Consider the following 20,599-nt stretch of genomic DNA (forward strand, 5'->3'; position numbering starts at 1 on the left):
GGAGACACAGACAGGTAGATCAGTGACTGGGAAGAACACGAAGCTGTGGATGCTGGCAGGAGAGGCACTGGACAGCCGGCATGGTGAAAGGAAGGCAGGGAGAGGGAGGCAGACTTCCCCAGAGCAGGAGGGAACTTCTGAGCTGAGTCTTAGAGTGCAAAGAGCCATTAGTCAGGCAGAGGGGCAGTGAAGAGAAGGCATAGGGATAGGAGAGGGAATGGCAGGCAGGTCTCTGGGCTGAATCATGGGAAGCGGGGACAAGTTCAGGGGGAGGACACCTACCAGATGAGTGGGCTGCCAGGCCCAGACACACAGGGTTGTGAGGGACAGCTGTGCCTCATCTAAGAGTTACCATCCCTTCTGAAGACATTGCGGATTTGCATATTTATGATGATGACTTTACTGCAGGTGACAGGAGGACAGCCTGAGGAAGGGGCACCTTTTTGTAATTTACATGGAGATGCAACACGGGCTGCTGGCAGCCTGGAAGATTTGGAAGGATCCACTCTGTCACACATGTAGACTTTGGAGTGTGTCTTGAGGCATTGGGCTGCCTTAGAGGGACTTAAAACTGGGAAGTGATTTGGAAAGGTTCATGATTTTGAAAGGTCACTCTTGAAACAACATGAAGAATGAATTAAAAGGCCAAGATAGGATTTAGACAGCCTCCTCAGGAGGATCTCAAAATAACCCAGGCAAACAAGATTGAGGTCCTGAACTCTGCCAGGAGAGAAAAATTCAAGAGCCTCTCCTGAGATGTGATCACTGAGACTTAGTGATGAGATGTGGGAGGTTCTTCCTGATTTGGTTGTAAATCAGGATTCTTGGAACCTCAGTGCCAAGATGAGGTCCAGGTTTCTCATGGAATCCCTAAGCTTGGTTTAACGCCAGATTGCGATTCATGGTAAAATGTCCCCTTTCCTTGTGGCATTCTCAGCTGACAGGGACAGGTGTCATGTCCTTGTATGGCTGCCGTAAGGGACAGACAGTGATGCTCAGGCCACCCTGGGTTTGAAGGCATCTCTTCTTATGAATGTGTCCTGGTCATTTCTGTAAGACAATGACCCTCTCTTCCTCTTTGTTTTGTTATTAACCTTTAACCTGAAAGGTTAAAAGTTTAGGGTAAAGGGGAAGAGGAGGGGTTTTACTAACTTTTCACCTTATCTATTATTTTAAACTTTATAACTTTTTGAAAATGCATCAGATTCCCTGCCTTGATAAATAGGCTGAACACTGTCAAATATTTGCTCCTCCCAAGGGAAGCATGTTGCACATTTAAATGTTAATGTCATTGATAGGAATGTGAGTGTTTTCAATCTGAGATTGGCTTAAATGTATATAATGATCTAGGACATACTCTGCAAGCTGCTTTCAGAATTACCCATTTGTGCCAGGCACAGTGGCTCACACCTGTAATTCCAGTGACTCTGGTGGCTGAGTCAGGAGGATTACAAATCGGAGATCAGCCTGGTAATTTAGCAAGCCTCTGTCTCAGAATAAACAATTAAAAGGGCTGGATATGGTGGTACATGCCTGTAATTCCAATGGCTCAGGAGGTTGGGGCAGGAGAATTGCAAGTTCAAATCTAGTCTCAGTAATTTAGTGAGGCTCTAAGTCACTTGGCAAGACCCTGTCTCAAAATAAAAAAATAAAATAAAGTGAAAAGGGCTGGGGACGTGGCTCAATGGTAGAGCATCCCTGGGTTCAAGCCCTAGTACTGAAAGAAAAAAAATATCAGTTTTTATTCTTAGTATAATAGAAGGCAGACTTTGGAATTAGCCAGACCTGGATTCCAGTCCTATCTCTGCCATCCTGGTTGTGTGACCTTGGGCAAGTTAATTACCCTTTATGAGCCTCTTTTTCCTCAATTCTAAATGAGTACCTATCTTACAGGGCTCTTGTTGGACCTTAGTATTAACATGTTTATAGTGAAGTCAAGTGAGGCTTTTTTTTTAATTATTTTTTTTTTATTTTTTGGTACTAGAGATTTAAGTTGCTGAAACTGGCCTTGAACTTGTAATCCTCCTGTCTCAGCCTCCCAAGTCTCTGGGATTACATGCATGCACCACCGTGTAGTTTGTGCCAGGCTAGCTCAGACACTGGTAAGGACACAGAGTCAAGACCCCAGACTTCAGGAGTTGGGTGGAAGCAGGCTTGTGGCGAGCAGCTTGCAAACTTGTTTATTGCATGAATAGCCATACATTTTATAGGCTTCTTGCCCAATCCCAATGTGCCATGGGACATCAGACCACCAGACTCCTATACAGGTTCTCTTGGTAACACTGAGTCAACTTGGGGCAGTTGTTTACTTTCCTAGGTAGAAGCAGAATGCTGCTCCCTGCAAGTTTTCCTTACACACTTGAGATGTTCACTGCTGCCAGCCTAGAACTAGGATTTCTCCCAACATCACCGTGCCTGGCAAGAGGCCTCTATTTTTGAGAAATGTTTATTTATTGGGAAGTATTATCCAGTGGTACTGGAGTCCATTGCATAGGTTGACCAGGCAGTTCTTCTGCTGTGTTTGCTGGAGGGTCTGCTGGAGCCACCAGACGGGTCTCTCCGGTGGCAGTGTCCGGATGCCCAGAAGGTACAAATGAAAACTTCAAGGTACGTGGTGACCAGCAATCAGAAGGCACAGGATAGAACTTCTGCCTTGTTCTTTTGGGCAAAGCAAGCCATAGGTCAGTCAGTGATTTCCAAAGCCAAAGTGTTATAAAAGACAAACAGATAAGATAAAGAATAAGGAGAAGGAAGAGGGAGGCTGTTTATACATGTGGACAGCTCAATGAGACCCTCTGAGGAGTTGATATTTGAACTGACACCTGGAAAAAGAGAAAGAGCCACGGTGCCTAGAATCAGGGGAGGGGCATGCCGACCGAGGGAACAGCCTGAGCAAAGGTCCTGAGGCAGGAAAGTGCTTGATTAGGACACTTAAGAAGCATGGCTGCTACAAAGGCCTTGTGTCTGGAGCATGAAGTGAGACAGTCCATGGGAAGCCTCCAAAGCCACATCTGGCATGGAATAGCACTGAATTAATGTCAATTTCTTTTCTCTTGAAAATTGAAAGGTGGAAGGTAAAAACATGTTTAATTCTAGATTGCCATTAAATGAGAAGCTATTAAATTGAATCTATGAAACAGGGCATCTCTGACCTTTCCTGAATGTTTCCCTTTAAGATGTTGTCTTCTGGATTAAGAATGTTCACAAGCCTTAGATTATTCAGATTCTGTATTTCCATAACAGAAGCCTGGGAAAGGGGAGAAATTAGCCAAAGAATGGAGGTGGTGGACCCCTCTGAGTGTCTCTGGTCCTTTGCAGGGTGTGACTGTAACTTGGAAGGTGTTCTCCCTGAAATATGCGATGACCAGGGACGGTGCCTGTGCCGTCCTGGGGTCGAGGGCCCCCGCTGTGACACCTGCCGCTCCGGTGCCTACTCATTCCCGATTTGCCAAGGTAAGTGGGCAGAACCTCGCAGAGTCCTCAGTCCTCCAGAGTAAGCTTCCTCCTGAGAAAGGCCAGGGCATCTTCTTGGCGGAGTTGCGTGGCCTGCACTTTAATGAAACCAGCCCCTGGCTTACCTCGGAATGCTGCCTGTGTCCGTCCGGCTGAGGCCCTGTGGCCTCCCTTCTCTCGTCTTTCCATCGCTACTCTTGCTCCCTGCTCTGCGTGGAGTCAGCTGCCTGGTTCAGACTCTGGTTCTGGAGAGGAAGTGGTGCCTGAACAGGGTCTGGGGACCTGTCACGTAGGTGAGAGAGGCAATGGGGCATTCCAGGGAGAGGGAACAGAATGTGCAGCCCTTCCCCACGGGTTTTGTGGCCCTGTGGCTCCTCCCTAGTAAGAGTCACTGGGGGCGGTGTGCAAGCGGAGGTGTCCAGCCTGGTCTTTAGAGCGTAACCGGTGTGCGGTCAATGTTGCGTGGCTGAATGAAGGAAGGGATGAGTTTGCCCCGTTTCTCTCCTGCCTCCTCCCCACCATCTGCCACTGTGCTCCCCCTGATGGCCAGTGCTCCAGGGGAAGGAAAGAGAAAGAAGAGAAAGCCACCAGTCAGGGCTCAGGGCAGGAAATAGACATTCCAGGTATCATGAACAGAAAGGGACTTCCTGTAGGTAAGAAGCCACTAAACTGAGTCACTGAGACTGGAGTAGCAGGCTCCAGGCTGGACGTCTCAGGAGACCTCAGTGGAATGGCCAGGACTGCTGTGGCACCAGGCAAAGGTTAGGAAATGCTGCCAGGGTCCTGGGCCAAGGCCTCACCGGGGGTGGGGGACGGGGGGAGTGTTACCAAGAGAGCCAGTCCTGCTGCTCACCCCGAATAGGCAGCAAACGAGAAGGTGACAGGGAAGCAGGGAGGAGCCCTTATTCTCAGGGCAGCACCCGAAGGCAGATCTCAGGGCTGACTTTGGGGTATCAACAATAGCTTTGGGGTTACACAGGGAAGGGCCAAAGGCAAGAGTGGCGAGGGTTTGCCAAGCTGGCGATCTTGGTCAGGCCATGTTCTGATTGGCCATGTTCTGGAACTGGTCATGCAGCATCGTGTTGGAAATAAGGAAGTTGTCGCTGCTCAGGGGGCAGTTTTGGTCTGTGTCGCTGGATGTTTATTGGGACCATGATCCTGGAATTGAAGGTGAGCCAAGGGGAAGAAGAGCTCAGAAAAGAACAGGTCAGAGGGAGGGAGGCAAAATGGAGTTAGTTATGTCCCTGATCAGGCCCTGCTTCTGGAAGACCATGATGCTGCTGCCTCCTCCAACATCTTCCTCTCTTTCTTTCTTTTTTTTTCCATTTGTTCTTTTTAGATACACATGACCGCAGAGTGTATTTTGACATATTATACATTCATGGAGTGTAACTTCCCATTTTTGTGGTTGAACATGATGTGGAGTTACAATGGTTGTGTGTTCATATATAAACATAGGAAAGTCATGTCCAATTCATTCTACTGTCTTTCCTAATCCCATCCCTCTCCCTTCCCTTCATTTTCCTTTGTCTAATCCAATGAAGTTCTATTCTTCCCCCAACCCCCTGCTTATTATATGTCAGTATCCACATATCAGAGAGAACATTCGGTCTTTGGTTTTTGGGGATTGGCTCATTTCACTTAACATGATGGTCTCCAGTTCCATCCATTTACCAGCAAATGTCATAAGGTCATTCTTCTTTATGGCTGAGTAATATTCCATTGTGTATATATACCACATTATCTTTATCCATCCATTTGTCAAAGGGCACCTAGGTTGGTTCCATAGCTTGGCTATTGTGAATTGAGCTGCTATGAACATTGTTGCAGATGTGTCACTGTAGTAGGCTGATTTTAAGTCCTTTGGGTATAAACCAAGGCGTTGGATAACTGGGTCAAATGGTGGTTCCATTCCAAGTTTTACTGCTGTCGAGAATGATCGCACCAATTTATAGTCCTACCAGCAATCTCTTGGTACCCAGGAAATCAGAGACAGGGCAGAGCAACAGAAATGTTCACAAGCAACATGAAGGCAACCTCCTTCTTACTTCTCATCTTTTAATTTATTAAAAAATGTATATTTTTTGCAGTGCTGGCAAGCATGCATGCTAGGCAAGTACTCTTCCTCTGAGCTATCCCCAGCCCTCATGCAAATATTACTAATTTTCAATGCTCAGCACCCAGAGCCTAATTCCAGGAGAAATCTGTGGAGTGTTGTTTTTAGCTTTCCAGCCTCTGAACCCAGGAGAAGGCAGAATAGGTAATGTGCTGTCTCATTTGCTAGATCAGCTACACTCTGCATGATTGGGGGATGGAGCAGGAAAAACCCTTTCCTAAGCAGCGGGACAAAGTTGTGACAAGCAAGGGTCATGCTAGCTATCAACTGGGGCAAGTTACTGGATGCCTCTGATCCTCAGCTCCCAATATCGGTGCTCACTCATAACATCATCATGAGGGTCACGTGTGTTCTGCCATGCAAAGCTCTGAGTCTAGGAAGCACTCGTGCACATATTGTTATTCTTTTACCTTCGGCCACTGCCTCCATCTTCCCACTACCTCCTTTTCGGAGTCTGACCCCAGTTCACCTCTCTGCTTATGTCTGGATGCCACACTACAGACTCTTCTTCTCCTTGTCCCTTTGTGTGCCCATTTCATGGACCTCTCTCCTTTGCCCTCGTACCTCTGGAGCTGCAGGAGATCTCAGTCATTCTTGCCCACATAGTGGGTTCCCTGGAAGGTGGGGAGAGGGTAAGGAAAGGAAGAGGGTATCTCTTCTCTCTCTGTCTTGACCTTAACCACAGAACTGCAGTGTCAGAAACTGGAATTCCCAGGGCATCTCCTGTGGAGATGTCAGCCTGGGTCATGCTCTTGTTAGAACTGTGTGAATCATGCTACTGGTAGACTCTGTACCGTACTGGCTCTGTGTCCTGGTTTAGTAATCGTCCTTGTATACACTATTTCTATGGAACGATACCCCAAATTATGAAGCTTTGGAGTAGAAGCTGGGGACTGCTTGCATTGCTGTTTTAAGCTGGAGTTCTTGAGAGTCCCCTTGACGAAATGAAGAGCTAACAGGAGGGAAGGGAGGAAGGCATCCCTTTCAGATGTCTGCTGCAGGCCAACCCTTGGGGGCTTATGTCGGGAGCCTGCACAATTGTGAGTAGTGAAGACCAGCTCTGATTGATGAAGGCACGGGGAGAAGGGGTGGGGAAGGCAGCTCACCTCTTCCTCCTCTATCAAATATTTATAACGAGGCTTTCACAGGTAAGATGCCTTTTTTTTTTTCCTTCCCGATTATATGTTAAATGTAAACTCTTTGGGGACAAGGAATGGACAAGAGTATCTTTCGTTAATTTTCTACATAATCCACGGCATTCATATTATTCTTATGTAGCTATTACTGTCTTTTTAGCAAAAGCAATATATTCTGTGAATATTCTCTCAAAAGTTTTCATTTTTCCTCCTCTATCCCAGCCACCATTCCAGACTCATCTGGCAGAATGAATTACAAATATTCCCACTAAGTAGTTCATATGGGCCAGGCAGTTAGACCACATTGGCATGTGTACAGATGCAAAGGTAAAGAATAATACAACATTTGGAGAAAGCTCTTTTCTGGGCTGGGGTTGTAGCTCATGGGTAGAGCTCTTGCTTAGCATGTGTGAGGCACTGGGTTTGATTCTCAGCACCACATATAAATAAATGAATAAAATAAAGGTCTATTCTATCAACATCTAAAAAAACTTTAAAAAAGAATGCTGTTTTCCACATTTCTTTATTACCAAAACTAATTAATTATAAGGCAGGTAGAAAGTACTAGGGTATATTCAAGATAAAGCAAAAGGGAGGTGGGATTTCCAGAATGAAACTCAGTGGATGCTTTCTCCAGCAAAATGAAAAGTTAACTGGTAAAAATGTTTTAAAAAATCATTTTAAGTCTCTGTAAGTTGTCCTAAGAGCATGTGGCAAATGGAAAAAAATATTGAAAATCATTTGAGCCACGGTCCACTCACCCCATTACTCACCTGCCCTACCCCACCTCCATTCTGTAGAAGCTCCAGGGCATATGTGGCCAAGAAGATGGGGACTCTCTTTCTCCAGTACCTCAGTCTGGGCTGTGGTTTCATTCTGGGAGGGCCAGGCTGCTGTTTCTTATCCCTCTGCAGCCCTGTGCAGAAGCTGGATTCCAGGTAGGCTCAGCGGAGAGAGCCAGGTCTCTTTTTTCCCTGCCAACCCCATCCCCTTGTAGGGTGGAAGTATCCTAGGCTCTGGAGGCTGAGAATACTGAGGTGCCAATCACCCCGTCCCACCTGGCTCATAGAGTGGAGGTTCCATGCTGGGAAGAGCAAGCTGAGAAACCAGTTACATGACCAGGAGCTGACTCCTCCTCCAGTGCCCACTTGTAAGAAGAGAGATGTCATTTCTCCCACCTCCAACTCTGGGGGACAGTGGTTGTACCCAGAAGCAAAGATCAGTCAGGACAAAGAACTCTGCAGATTTGACTGAGGGAATTGATTATGTTGAACATGGTAGAGGACTTCATATTCAAGGATGTTGCAGAGAATAATGAAGACCTTGGTGTGTAGCAGTGAAGAGGAGGTTGGTCGCTCCAATGCAAGTGTAATAGTGGAGCAGCCAGAAGTGTAATAAGGATAATCAGAGAGCAACAGCCAAGAAGAGCCTTCCTGATTTCATAGATGATTCTGGAGGTTGGGAAGAATCTATGCATGTACTAAGCTACATGCAATCAGAGAAACACATGGGGCCGCTTCAAAAACTACAAACCACACAAACTCATCAACCCAGGTTGGAACCTACCTGACATTAGGGGCTTAATTAAGCACATCCTCTGACCAGGCACTGAGCCAATGAGCTGCCCCGATGCAGTGGCAACTCCTAAGGAATCAGACTTATAATTTAGTCATTTCTGGCCAGAAGACTAGATGCATGCCCAAAACAGTGCCATCCCAGCAGTAATCAGGAGGGAAATCCAACTAAAAGTCCATGGTTGAGTATGGGGGCAGGGACAACCTCTCTGAACTCCAAGCCATTACACACAGCCAAAGGTAAACAGAAGTTCTAACTGACCAAGGTAGTTTAAGCACAACTTGCAATCAATAAGTGGCTTCAATCAGTAGACAGGACAGAAGAATAAAAAAAAACAAGGGAGAAAAAAATCTGACTAGGAACATCAATGACTGAACTTTGCAGAGAGAATCAGACTTGGCAGAATTAGTTCATCATCCATGTCACTAAACAAATAAGCAATCAAGTAGCAAATGATAACAATAATTCTGGTGGAGATGGTAAATTAGTAGCTACAGTTGGTACAATTTTTTAAAAAAATGTATGTTCGAAGGAACAGGGAATTGTGGCCCATACATAGAGGAAGAAAGCAGGCAATAGAAACTGCTCTTGAATTAGATCAGATGATGGATTTTGTGGACAGACTTCAAGGCAGTTAGTACAAATCTGTGTGAAGAACTAAAGGGAATTTCTCCTAACGAATTAAAGGAATGCATAATGACAATGTATCACCAAATAGAGAATATCAAAAAAAGTAAAAATTATTTAAAAGAACCAATTTGAAATTCTGGAGTTGAAAGTATAATAACTGAAATGAAAAATTTACTAGAGGGACTCAACAGTAGATTTGAGCTGGTGGAAGAAAGAACGGACAGCTTTAATGATAGATTGATAGAGGTTATGTGATCTGGAAAACAGAAAAAAGAATGAAGGTAATTAAGAGAACTACAAAGAATTACAGGACACCATTAAGTGCACTAACATACCTATAATGAGAGTACCAGAAGGAATGGAGAGAGAGAGGATAGAAAAATAGCCCAAGAAATAATGGCTGGAAACTCCTCAGATTTAATGAAAAACAATCTGTATACTTCAGAAGCTCAATGAATTCCAAAATTGGATAAATACGAAGAGATCCATGCCCAGACAAAATTAAGAACTGAGCAGTAAGATACCTAACCCCCATTGCCTCTGTAAAGTGAAAAGGCACCCCCACAAAGATGAGTCACATGGTCTTGAAAGTCAATGCTCTGATTGACCAAGTCGTCCCACATCCATGGAGGTAGGAATTGAGTCAACTCATCTGAATAGCTTGCCTGGGGTAAGTGGGAGAACATTTTTCCTATGGCAAAATCAGGATGCCACAGCTCCCATAGGGTGGTAAAACTGTGTCCAGTTCTCAGCTCTCTACAAAGACAGTCCTCTCAGATCCTATGAGAGATTAGGAAACCCTCCTAAGATTTAACTCTAGCTTTTTGCTTTTTAAGAAGCTGACACCTGACATAAAAAGTTTTTTAATGACTTGTTAAAAATAAGAATTTATCTTCTCATATTTTCAGTAGCGTTCATTTGGAGCTCTAGTTCTGTTATGTGGATGTGAGACAAAAACTCAAGTGTGAGACAATGCGAGAGAATTCAGAGGGGAAATGATCAGGTTGTGGGAACCTTAAACTAATCAGCAGATTAATCCCTAAAGGGATTAACTGAGTGGTAACTGGAGGCAGGTGGGGTGTGACTGGAGGTGGTGGGGCAGTGGGGGTGTGGCTTTGGGTATATATTTGTCTCTAGTCAGTGGAGTCTCTCTGCTTCCTAATTATCATGTCAGCTGCTTCCCTCTGGCACACTCTGCCACCATGATGTTCCACCTCACCTGAAGCCCCAAGGAATGAAGCCAGCTGTCTATGGACTAAGACCTCTGAAGCTCTGAGCCCCTGAATAAACTTTTCCTCCTCTACAATTGTGCTGGTTGGGTCTTTTAGTCACAGCAGTGAAAAAGCTGACTAAAACAGATTCCAAAGGTCTCCCAGAGCCTTCTGACCTCACTGGAAGCCTGAAAGTGGTAAGGCTTGCTCACTTGAGAAGAAGGCTGGAGGGCCACCAGGAAGCACTGTCTTGTCCCTGTGATGAAAGTTTATGATCAGCCTTTGCTGGATCCTGTTTGTGGTTCAAAGTTACAGCTCCAGTGGAGGGAGAGAGGGGCAGGTAACTCATGTGCTCAAATACCACAGTTTTGCTTTACAGTTCCTCAGTTCCATCCAGAAGGAGTGGATGAGGGAGGGGGAGAGCATTGTTTTTTTGTTTGTTTGTTTGTTTTTGTTTTTTTAAAGTGACATCAGTAGAGTTTATTTTGTTTTCTACCTTATTACACAAAGAATTTCAAGTGGTAAATTAATTTCATTATAATGGGAGTAATAATCACCCCAAAAAATTAAGTACTTCGCATATGCCAAACACAATACTAAATGCTGCATATGTAGAAATAAACACATTTCTTCAAGAAGTGTGCAGTTCACCCTGTGAAAAATGCAGCCTGAAAGTCTTTTATTTTGAGAAAGGGTCTCACTAAACTGCTGGGACTGACTTGGAAATTGCTATGCTCCTACCTCAATCTCCTGAGGATTATAGGTCTTCCATTGCTTTACCCATATGTTTTCATTCTTCCTACTCAGTTAGTTGAAAAAAAATTAGCAAAAGTTACTTTAAAGGTCGAATTGGCTTTTTCTAGAGTGATTTCAAGTTCTTCCCACAGAGCTAACACAGGGGCCCTCTATGCTGGCTCTGGTAAATGAGGTACCCTCTATAATAGGTGCAATACATCTCCAATATTTTGGAAAATGGCACACTTCCAAGTTTATAATGGCACCTGACTCCAGAAACTCCATTCTGCTGTGATCAATCCAACATGGCCTCCCCTAAGCTGGTTTCTTTTTTTTTTTTTTTTTTAATTTCTTTTTATTGTAAACAAATGGGATACATGTTGTTTCTGTTTGTACATGAAGTAAAGGCATACCATTTGCGTAATCATACATTTACATAGGGTAATGGTGTTTGATTCATTCTGTTATTTTTTCCTTCCCCCCAACCCCTCCATCCTTCTTTTCCCTCTATACAGTCCCTCCTTCCTCCATTCTTGCCCCCCTCCCACCCCCCATTATGTGTCATCATCTGCTTATCAGCGAGATCATTCATCATTTGGTTTTTTGAGATTGGCTTATCTCACTTAGCATGATATTCTCCAGTTTCATCCATTTGCCTGCAAATGCTATAATTTTATCATTCTTTATAGCTGAGTAATATTCCATTGTATTTGTATATACCACAGTTTCTTTATCCATTCATCAATTGAAGGACATCTAGGTTGGTTCCACAATCTGGCTATTGTGAATTGAGCGGCTGTGAACATTGATGTGGCTGTATCTCTGTAGTATGCTGATTTTAAGTCCTTTAGGTATAGGCCAAGGAGTGGGATAGCTGGGTCAAATGGTGGGTCCATTCCAAGTTTTCTAAGGAATCTCCATACTGCTTTCCAGAGTGGCTGCACTAATTTGCAACCCCACCAGCAATGTATGAGTGTACCTTTTTCCCCACATCCTCTCCAACACCTATTGTTGCTTGTATTCTTGATAATCGCCATTCTAATTGGGGTGAGATGGAATCTTAGTGTAGTTTTGATTTGCATTTCTCTTATTACTAAAGATGGTGAACATTTTTTCTTATATCTGTTGATGCTTGTAGATCTTCTTCTGTGAAGTGTCTGTTCATAGCCTTAGCCCATGAGAGCATTGTATTGGCTTTGCCATTCAAGGAGAGCAGGGGAAGCCGCTGGCCTGGTGTCTGCCTTTGTGGAGGACTGATGCAAACTAATGCATGCCCAGCGCCAGAGAAGACTGCCAGTGCTTAAGAGCTGTCTTCCGAGCTGAGTAGGAAATGGTGTACCATTGCTTATTCCTAGGGTGTTGTCAAGGTGTAACTTGCACTTTGTAGCTTCAGGTTTGAGCCATTCTGGGAAGATTCTGCCTGTGCTAGTCCTCCTCTTGTGCTTGACTTGGTTTTTTTTTTTTTCTTATAGCTTTTGTGATTTTTTTTTAAAATGGGAGTGGATAGCTCAATCAGTGAATTTCAGAATAAAATCAACGTGGTTCAAAATGCTATATCAGATAGTCCAGTATATCCTAGCCAAAAGTTGTTCTTATGGCTTTCAACTTTATTGCTTTAAATTTTTTTCAAAATCTTCTTTAAAGGGAGTTTAAAAACACTTCTAAGCTGTTCTTGCCAACTGCAGACCTGGATTTATGGTTTGCCTTAATTGACTCCAGACTTTTCTAAGTATAATGCCATATTCTCCCCTTAGAAAGTTCCTATAAATATGTGGCCAATGAGGGGTCCAGCCTCCTTCTCCCCCGTTGGCAGAGTCCCCCAAGTCGGGCAAACCAGCCAAGGGACAAGGACAAGGGTGCCTAGCTGATGGCAAATGGTGCTGGGGGCAGGTTTCCGAGATACTCCTGGGAGAGCCTCCCAGCATCTCCAGGGGTTAAAAATTCCATGTGTTGATTGGGGGAGCAGTCTGAAGCCAAATTTTGTACAATTTTGCCTTGAACTGGCCCTTCACTTTGAAATTCAGTTTTTGTCTAAGAGAATATTGAGACAGTTGGTTGGAAAGGCCTAGGGTTTGCTATAGATTCAATTTATCTAGTTTTCAGATCCAAAGAAGTGGGATTGTGATATCTATGGTGGGACTGATTGTTGGTTTTGTGGCTTTGACTAATGAGGTGCCAGTCTGGTTTTCTACCAGAAGGAAAAACTCCAAAATCTTAGGCAATAAAATCATCCCTTAAACAATAAGGAGCTCTGTGCAACTTTTAATTTGCATGTTTCCTAGGTAGTGTTGTCCCGCTCTCTGAGTTTATTACTGAAGGTGAACAGGACGGCACTGCTCATGTAATACCTGTTTCATAGCAACATGGCAAGATTCAACGAGATAACGCATATCAAGAACAAATTCAGGTCAGGACTCGTAGGAGGATTTCAGTGGTTGCTCATGCTCTCCTTGAGCAACTGTCTCCTGACATACAATGTGGACCAACTTGATGCTGGGAGACATTGGGAGCACAGCAGACAAGATTTCAGTCCTTTGTTGTTGCAGGTAGACTGTCCCAATTCCAAAAATCCAAAATCCAAAATACTCCAAAACAGGAAATTTCATGAGTGCCAGCATGATGCCCCAAGTAGGATATTACACGTGTGGCCTCATGTGACATGTCACAGTCAAAACACAGGTGGACTAAAAATATTTTACCTTGAGGCTATGTATATAGGCGTATATGAAACATAAATAAATTTTGTGTTTAGACTTGGGTTCCATTCCCATTATGTATGTGCAAATATTCCGAAATCTGAAATCCAAAATACTTTTGATCCCAAGTATTTCAGATAAGGGAAATCCAGCCTGCATTATTTTTGATACTCCTTGGGAGGAAAAATATCTGAGGGCACAAACAATGAGGAGTCGATGGGAAAAGAGTAAACAACTCCAGGAAATCCAAAAGATCTGGACCAAGACAAAGAACAGAAAATATTTCTAAAATCTTAGAGTATTTCCAAGACTGAGAAAAGCACTGCCAATGTTGGGGTTTGGAAGTTTTCACTGATGGATGGATTGAAATGAGGAGTGAGACGCCAAGTAATTCACCATTTTGAAATAAGGTATGCGCTTTTAAGGTCAAGTCTTTGTTTTCACTTTCAGAGTATAACTGCCTCTTCTGAGGTGCCCTGGAAAATCTCTGTGGCCCTGAGGGCCAGCATCTGTGCTGTCCCATCATGCTGCAGAGCTGCAGCCAAAGAACACTAGGCAGCTACCCTTCCTGCCTTCTGTGTGCATTCACTTTCCTTAGGGCAGAGGTAGCAGGAAGAATTATCCAGGGTTCTCCAGAGAAACAAAGTCAGTAGGGTATCAGTCTATATATATATATATATATATATATATATATATAGAGAGAGAGAGAGAGAGAGAGAGAGAGAGAGAGAGAGATTTATTTTAAGGAATTGGCTCATGTCAGCATAGAGGCCGGTAGGTCTGAAATCTGCAGGCTGGCAAGCTGGAGACCTAATGTTGGACAGTCTGAAAACAGGATTCCTCCTCCTTCTTAGAGGGATATCAGCCTTTTTTTCTCTTAAGGATTTTAGCTGTTTGGATGGGGCCCTCCCACACGATGAAGGGTCATCTGCTTTACTCAGTTTCCTGGTATCAAAGTCCATCTCATTTTAAATGGGCCTTCACAACAGCACCTCAACAGCTGCTTGACCAGCCATCTGGGCACCAAAGCCTAGCCAAATGGACTTGTAAAATTAACCAACACAATTCACCCCAACCAGCTTGGCACCCATACATATCGCCTTAAACCATACTTAATCTCTGAGTAAAGATTATCACAGGGTCATAATTCTGCCTAATGTGATAGAACTATCCAGCATACAGTTGAAAACTCAGTAATCCCTTCCCCAGAAGAGGATGTGAAATCCTTGGGTGATGTTCACACTTCTCTTTGGCATCCTATAACTTAAATACTATAACACAAGGTCTATGCATCTAACATTATATGCTAAGAGGAAGAGAGGGGAAAAAACCGAAGATACTTGTTTCACGTACGTATGGATACAAACACATATAGCACAACCAAGAAATACTTGCTACATTTATGTCCCCATATTTGTGATGGGTCCCTTGGTCATAGCTGATAATTTCTTTCTGTATACATTCCCTATTTTCTTTGTCCTTAGCTAGCACCTCTGGTGATCATGGTTCTTTACTTGGTGGAGTGACCCAAATTTTCACTGTTAAAGGGTCTAGGCCATCAGTAGCCTTGCTGGAATGGGAAGATTTTGGACTTCTCATTGATCTTAATCACAGGCATGGTTATACTACACACCACGAGGGATCTCCTTTATTACAGACATGTTCTTCCTTACCCCCATTGGGGAACAGCAGTTTCCCCTTAGTTATCAGAGGAACATAAGTACTCCCATCTTTGTTGATTCAGAGACATGAGGAATCCAGAGTGGCCACGTGGCAGTCTTAACTTTTACTTCAATGACATCATTGTCACCAACCCTCTCCAGTGGAAACATTCCTCCCTCTGGAAGCAAGACCTCCAGACCAGCAGAACATAAAAAAATAGCAGGAACAAGAAACAAAATTTTTGCTAGTGGGATACTAGGGGTAATGGTGATTGGTGCCACTCCTAATTCCACCCCTTGATTCCTGGACCCAGGAACTCTGGCTATGGAAAAATCAGCAGCATATATTGGGTGCTGATTCGAACATATACCACTTCTGGAGAACCTTGTGGAGGCAGATCCAAGGGCTTCCTTCCACCTGGCCTTTCCCATCATATTAGCCCTCCCTCCACAGGTCAATAAACCAATGGAAAGATTTTTCTAGGAAGTATATTTATGCTAGTTGTAAGTTCCAAAATGGGGGAAATAAACACAGGATAGGTTCAGGAAGCCTAGACGCACTCTGTGGAAGACCTGACCTAAAACTCCATTGATCACTTGACCTCCGTAAGTCCCTGAGTAGAAGGCCACAATTATATTTGGGGTCTCATAGGATTAGTGTCAGTTCAGAGCTAGTGTCAGTAATCCCTGAACATTTTAAATATTTCCTTATCCTCAGTGCACACTCACCCTGGCAAAAGACTATATAGTCTCTTTGAAGAAGACTGGGAGAAAGATTAACAATATAAGACTTTGCCAATGTAGTGAAGTCTTTCCTCAAAGGGCTCAGCCTCTTCTTTATTTAAGAAGTCGGACTCTGAAAACTGGGAATTGGCTGAGGGGCATGACTCTGTTTTTATGTTTCAGGTTAGACTTTTGTTCACTTGACCTAGAACTCTTCCACTTAACATAGATTAAGTAAGTCTCTAGTCGACTTCCTATCTATTTTGTGGTTAGGATAACCATGATCAACTAGCCAGCACCATCTGACTCTGGGTCAGAGATTCTGATTTGCTATTTTAACTGTGTTGTCCATTAGCTATGCCCATCTTGCTTTTGGTGGTTAGGTGCTACCATTTGGCCCTGCTACTCCAGGGCCCTCATTGCATTTAAGTTTTCCAACTCAGTGGCAGTAGCTCCTACTCCCTGAGCACCTATCTCACACATATTCTTAATGTGTCTGTTTCAACTTGAAAAATCACAAATCTTTTTGGAGTATCGCACACCTCATCATGGGTCACGCTTTGTACCTCCTGTTCAGCACTTGCTGGGACTTGAATCTAGTCATCAGTCTAGAAGGAAAGGGAAGTGGGAGGGACAGGTCTAGAGGAAAACCAGCAGTGTCTTGCAACTATCTCACCAAAACTGTACTTTTTATAGGCAAAGCAGATCTACTCAGATGCCAGTGGCATGACTGCTTCTCCTGGCAAATGAGACTCATGGAATTTAGGGTTCAGGGTCCTCTCTTCAACATGATCTTTCCATATATCTCCACACCAATTTTCAGAATCCCATTCCTTCCCAACTGTGCCCATTTTTGACAGCAACATTGGGAATTTGACCTTTTGATCCAACCACTCACAAGATGAAAACTCTGGGTTTGTTTTCCAACAGTCTCAGCCCTGAGACTCTAAGAGATAAGGGTTTCTTCTGGGAAAGACATAGAAACTTTCAAGTCATTTATGCTGTGCTGTACCTAAACATTCCAATTCCGGAACTCCTTCCCTTTTCTTCCTGAACCTTGTTCAATAAAATTAGGAACGACTAGCCAACTTCGTTATACTCATTAGTTGGACAAAAATGTTCTACATTAGAATACATAGTTACTTGGAAACTTGCCTCTTATAAGCTTTGATTAGGAGTATACAATAATGACATTTGTCTGTATCTCTATTGCCAATGAAGCCATGGACTACCAGTCCTCTCTCCACTGCTGGAAATAAAGTCATTAGGACCTCCAAATCTAATCAAACTGGAAAACCAATTCTAGAAACCCCAAACCAAATAAGAGAACTCATTCTTAAGATTCTGTTCCTCAAGAAACATTCCTCTTGATGCCAAAATTCTGTGTTAGAATTTCCTAGAGAGACAGAACCAATTGGGTGTGGGCGTGGTTGGGGAGATTGATTGATTTCAAGACTTGGCTCATACAATTGTGGGAGCTCTCAAGTCCATAATCTGCAGGGGAAGCCAGCAGGGAAGAGTTCATTTTGCAGCTCAAATCTGAAGGCTGTATGTAGGCAGATTCCTTTTTGGGGTTCATCCATCTTTCTTTCTTAAGGCCTTCAATTGATTGTATAGGGTCCACTCACATTATGGAATATAATCTGCTTTACTCAAGAGTATACTGATTGAAATGTAAATTTCATTTAAAAAATATCTTCACAGCACCTCTAGACTGGTATTTGACCAAACATCTAGGCACACAGCCTCGTCAAGTTGACTCATAAAATTAGCCAGCACATAGGCCAAGAACACTTGCTCAGAAACCTGCCACTAGGTATGGGCTTAATCTCTGCAGGCAGGCTTGGTGGAGGGAGGGGGGCCTGGTGCCATGAGAGAACACAGACAAGGATGGCAGTCAGGAATAGTAGTCCTTGTCCTGCTGCCTTCTGACATCTGGTGGAGTGGCATTAGGCATGTTTCTTGTGGGGTCAGGCACTTCACATTATGCCCATGATTCTCCAGCTCTTTGAGATCAGGGAATACGTATTTTTGTATTTACCTTCACCGTAGCACCTAGCCATGATGTCATCAAACACAGTAGACTGCCAATCAATATCCACTGGTTGGATGGATATAAAATAGAAGGGTGAGGTGGTGATCAGTTCTCAGAATCTGTCACTAATCATGTACCTCTGAACAAATCACACAGCCTGTTGAGTTCTCAGGTAATTTGTCAAGGAGAAAACTAACTCTGTTCCCCTCCATTAGTGAGATTTTATTTTATGACTCCAATGATAATAAGAGCAAACTCTGTTATTCATTATCCTTATTACTAAAAAGCACTTTCAGGGTAAATCACCACACACAGGCTGAACTAAGTCCTGTCAGAGAATGAAAACAGCATGGTCTCGTCCCCACAAGGGCTCGGTACTCCAAGGCTGAGTCATGTGGGGCTTTTTACGTCCCAAGGGTACCTATAAATAGAACACCAGAAATGAGACTCTACTGTATAGTTCTTTTCTTTACCAAAGTCCCAATTAGTATGGAATTTTTGAGAACTTGCAAAAAAACAGTTAAAAAATATATACACATATATTTATACATATATATATGTATGTATATATATATATATATATATATATATATATATATATATATATACTTTTTTTTTTTTTTACTGAATACCTGAATATAAATTTGGATGTCAGAACTACTTATTCATTGATTGCCATTCATTCAGTGTGGAAGAGTATAAGACCATCTCCCCACGCACTGGGGGTGTTTGGTATACTGGGCACTTCCTCTTTGCCAAACATCATGCTCAGTGCTTTTCATACCTCATTTCTGATGATTCTCCAATAACCTCATCAGGTAGGTTCTATATCAGCTTACAGAAGAGGAAACTGAGGCTTAGAGAGATCTAAATAACTTGCTTGTGACTGGGCAGCTATTAAGTGGTACAGCTGGTACTCGGAACCAGATGAGTCTGATCCCAGAGGTAGAAGCCCTTTACAACAGGCTACTTTGGTGACTCTGAGAGAGCCACTTAACTTCTGAACTTCACCATATTGTGAAATCCAATGCGATGATCTCTCCAGTTCCTTCCCTTCTTATGATGTGAGACCCTCTGGCTGAGGAAGTTAGCTGGGTCATTTCCACCGTGCATACCCATCCGGGAACATAGGTCCTCCCAGTTTGAATGGGAGTGACACTCAACAACTCCAGTCCTGCAGGGTTCAGTGGGAAGGGAGCCAAGAGGGGAGTGGCCAGAATCTCTTCTCTCCACCTACAAGTGTGTATTCACCCGCTTTGCCAAAGATGATGGTAACAGGTTGAGGTGGGGCAAAGGATACTGGGATGCCTTTCCCATCCATTCCCAGCCCTGCCTGTGTAACTGTTCCCTTGATTACTTAACTCCACTAGACCTTGAGAAAATAGATATGAAGAAAGGAGGACAAAGAAAAACAGGGGGACAATTACTGGGCTGGAGTGGTTTGCACTTGACCCCCCCCCCAGGGAAAATAGAGTGAGAGTGGATCCTTCAATCAGTCACATCTCCATCAGCTGTCCCTGTCATTCACATACAGTACCACTGCTGTATGTGAGAAGCATCCCTCAAACCCTCAGCAGCCACCAGCCAATCTGGTCGAATATAAAATTACAGCAACAAACACTAACATTTCCTGAGTGCTCACTATGACGGTAGGTATTCCAACTCTTTCTAGTATTCTTTGATACTTATGACAATCTTATCAATCTTGTCAGTCCTATTTAAGGGAGGGGAAACTGAGGCTTATATAAGTTGAGCAGGTAGTTCCAGGTTCTAGGTCTAATAAAAGGTGGAGCTGGAACTTGCATTTGGGTCTTTGTGGCCCCACCCCAGGGGTCTGATCCTGGATGCTGTGATATCCTCTGACTGAAGACATTCAGAGGAGAGACATTCCCTTCCACACCCCAGGCCCCGAGTCTGACTGAGATCTTTTCCTCCAGACTGCCAGTGTTCAGCCCTTGGATCCTACCCAACACCTTGCAACCCAGTGACTGGACAGTGTGAATGCCTGCCAGGGATAACAGGACGGCGGTGTGACAGATGTCTCTCAGGAGCCTATGACTTCCCTTACTGCCAAGGTAGAGAAGCCAGCAGGATGCTGGAGGGCTGGTTCCTCTCTGAGTGTGTGAAGCCCACCACCCAGAGAAGCTGCAGGCATCCATGGTCACCCCTACCCATTTGACCCTATCTGCCCCAGTTCAAGTCCATTGAAAGCACATACATCATATTCAGATAAGCATCCTCAAAGGAATCCAGAAATGATCTGTTCCTAAAAAAATTGTAAATTCTCATGTAACATATACCTGGGTTTCTTGACTTACGTGTCAGTTTTCTGTATAGCAGTGTGGCAAAAGCAACTTCTCTGTGCTTCACCTAGCATTCTTGGCCCCTGTGCTCAGGAGAGAGTAAGGCCTGCTCTCCTTACTGACGGTCAGTGCTGATGGGCTGTACTGGGCCTTTCTACCAGGCCCCTTGCCAAGGGCTGGGTGCAGTGCTTCTGCCCTTTCTCCTTGCCTGCCTCTGATCCCCTGGGGGACTGTCATCACACTTCAGCACTGGCACTAGGGGAGGGACCTGGGGTGCACTGGAGCCCATGCAGTCAGGAAAGTGAGCCAAGGAGCACATGGAGAC

The 20,599-nt window shown here is 43.9% G+C and overlaps 1 protein-coding gene across 1 annotated transcript in view; it reads left to right on the top strand.

Annotated features, from left to right (window-relative positions):
• Lama3 (laminin subunit alpha 3) overlaps positions 1–20,599 on the top strand; it is a 263,204-nt gene that overhangs the window by 94,561 nt on the left and 148,044 nt on the right. Inside the window, 2 exon segments of the mRNA XM_047526418.1 lie at positions 3,319–3,453; positions 19,909–20,046. Coding sequence (XP_047382374.1) covers positions 3,319–3,453; positions 19,909–20,046 — 273 coding nt within the window.

Source organism: Sciurus carolinensis, chromosome 15, assembly GCF_902686445.1.
Source record: "Sciurus carolinensis chromosome 15, mSciCar1.2, whole genome shotgun sequence".
NCBI classification, from domain to species: Eukaryota; Metazoa; Chordata; class Mammalia; order Rodentia; family Sciuridae; genus Sciurus; species Sciurus carolinensis.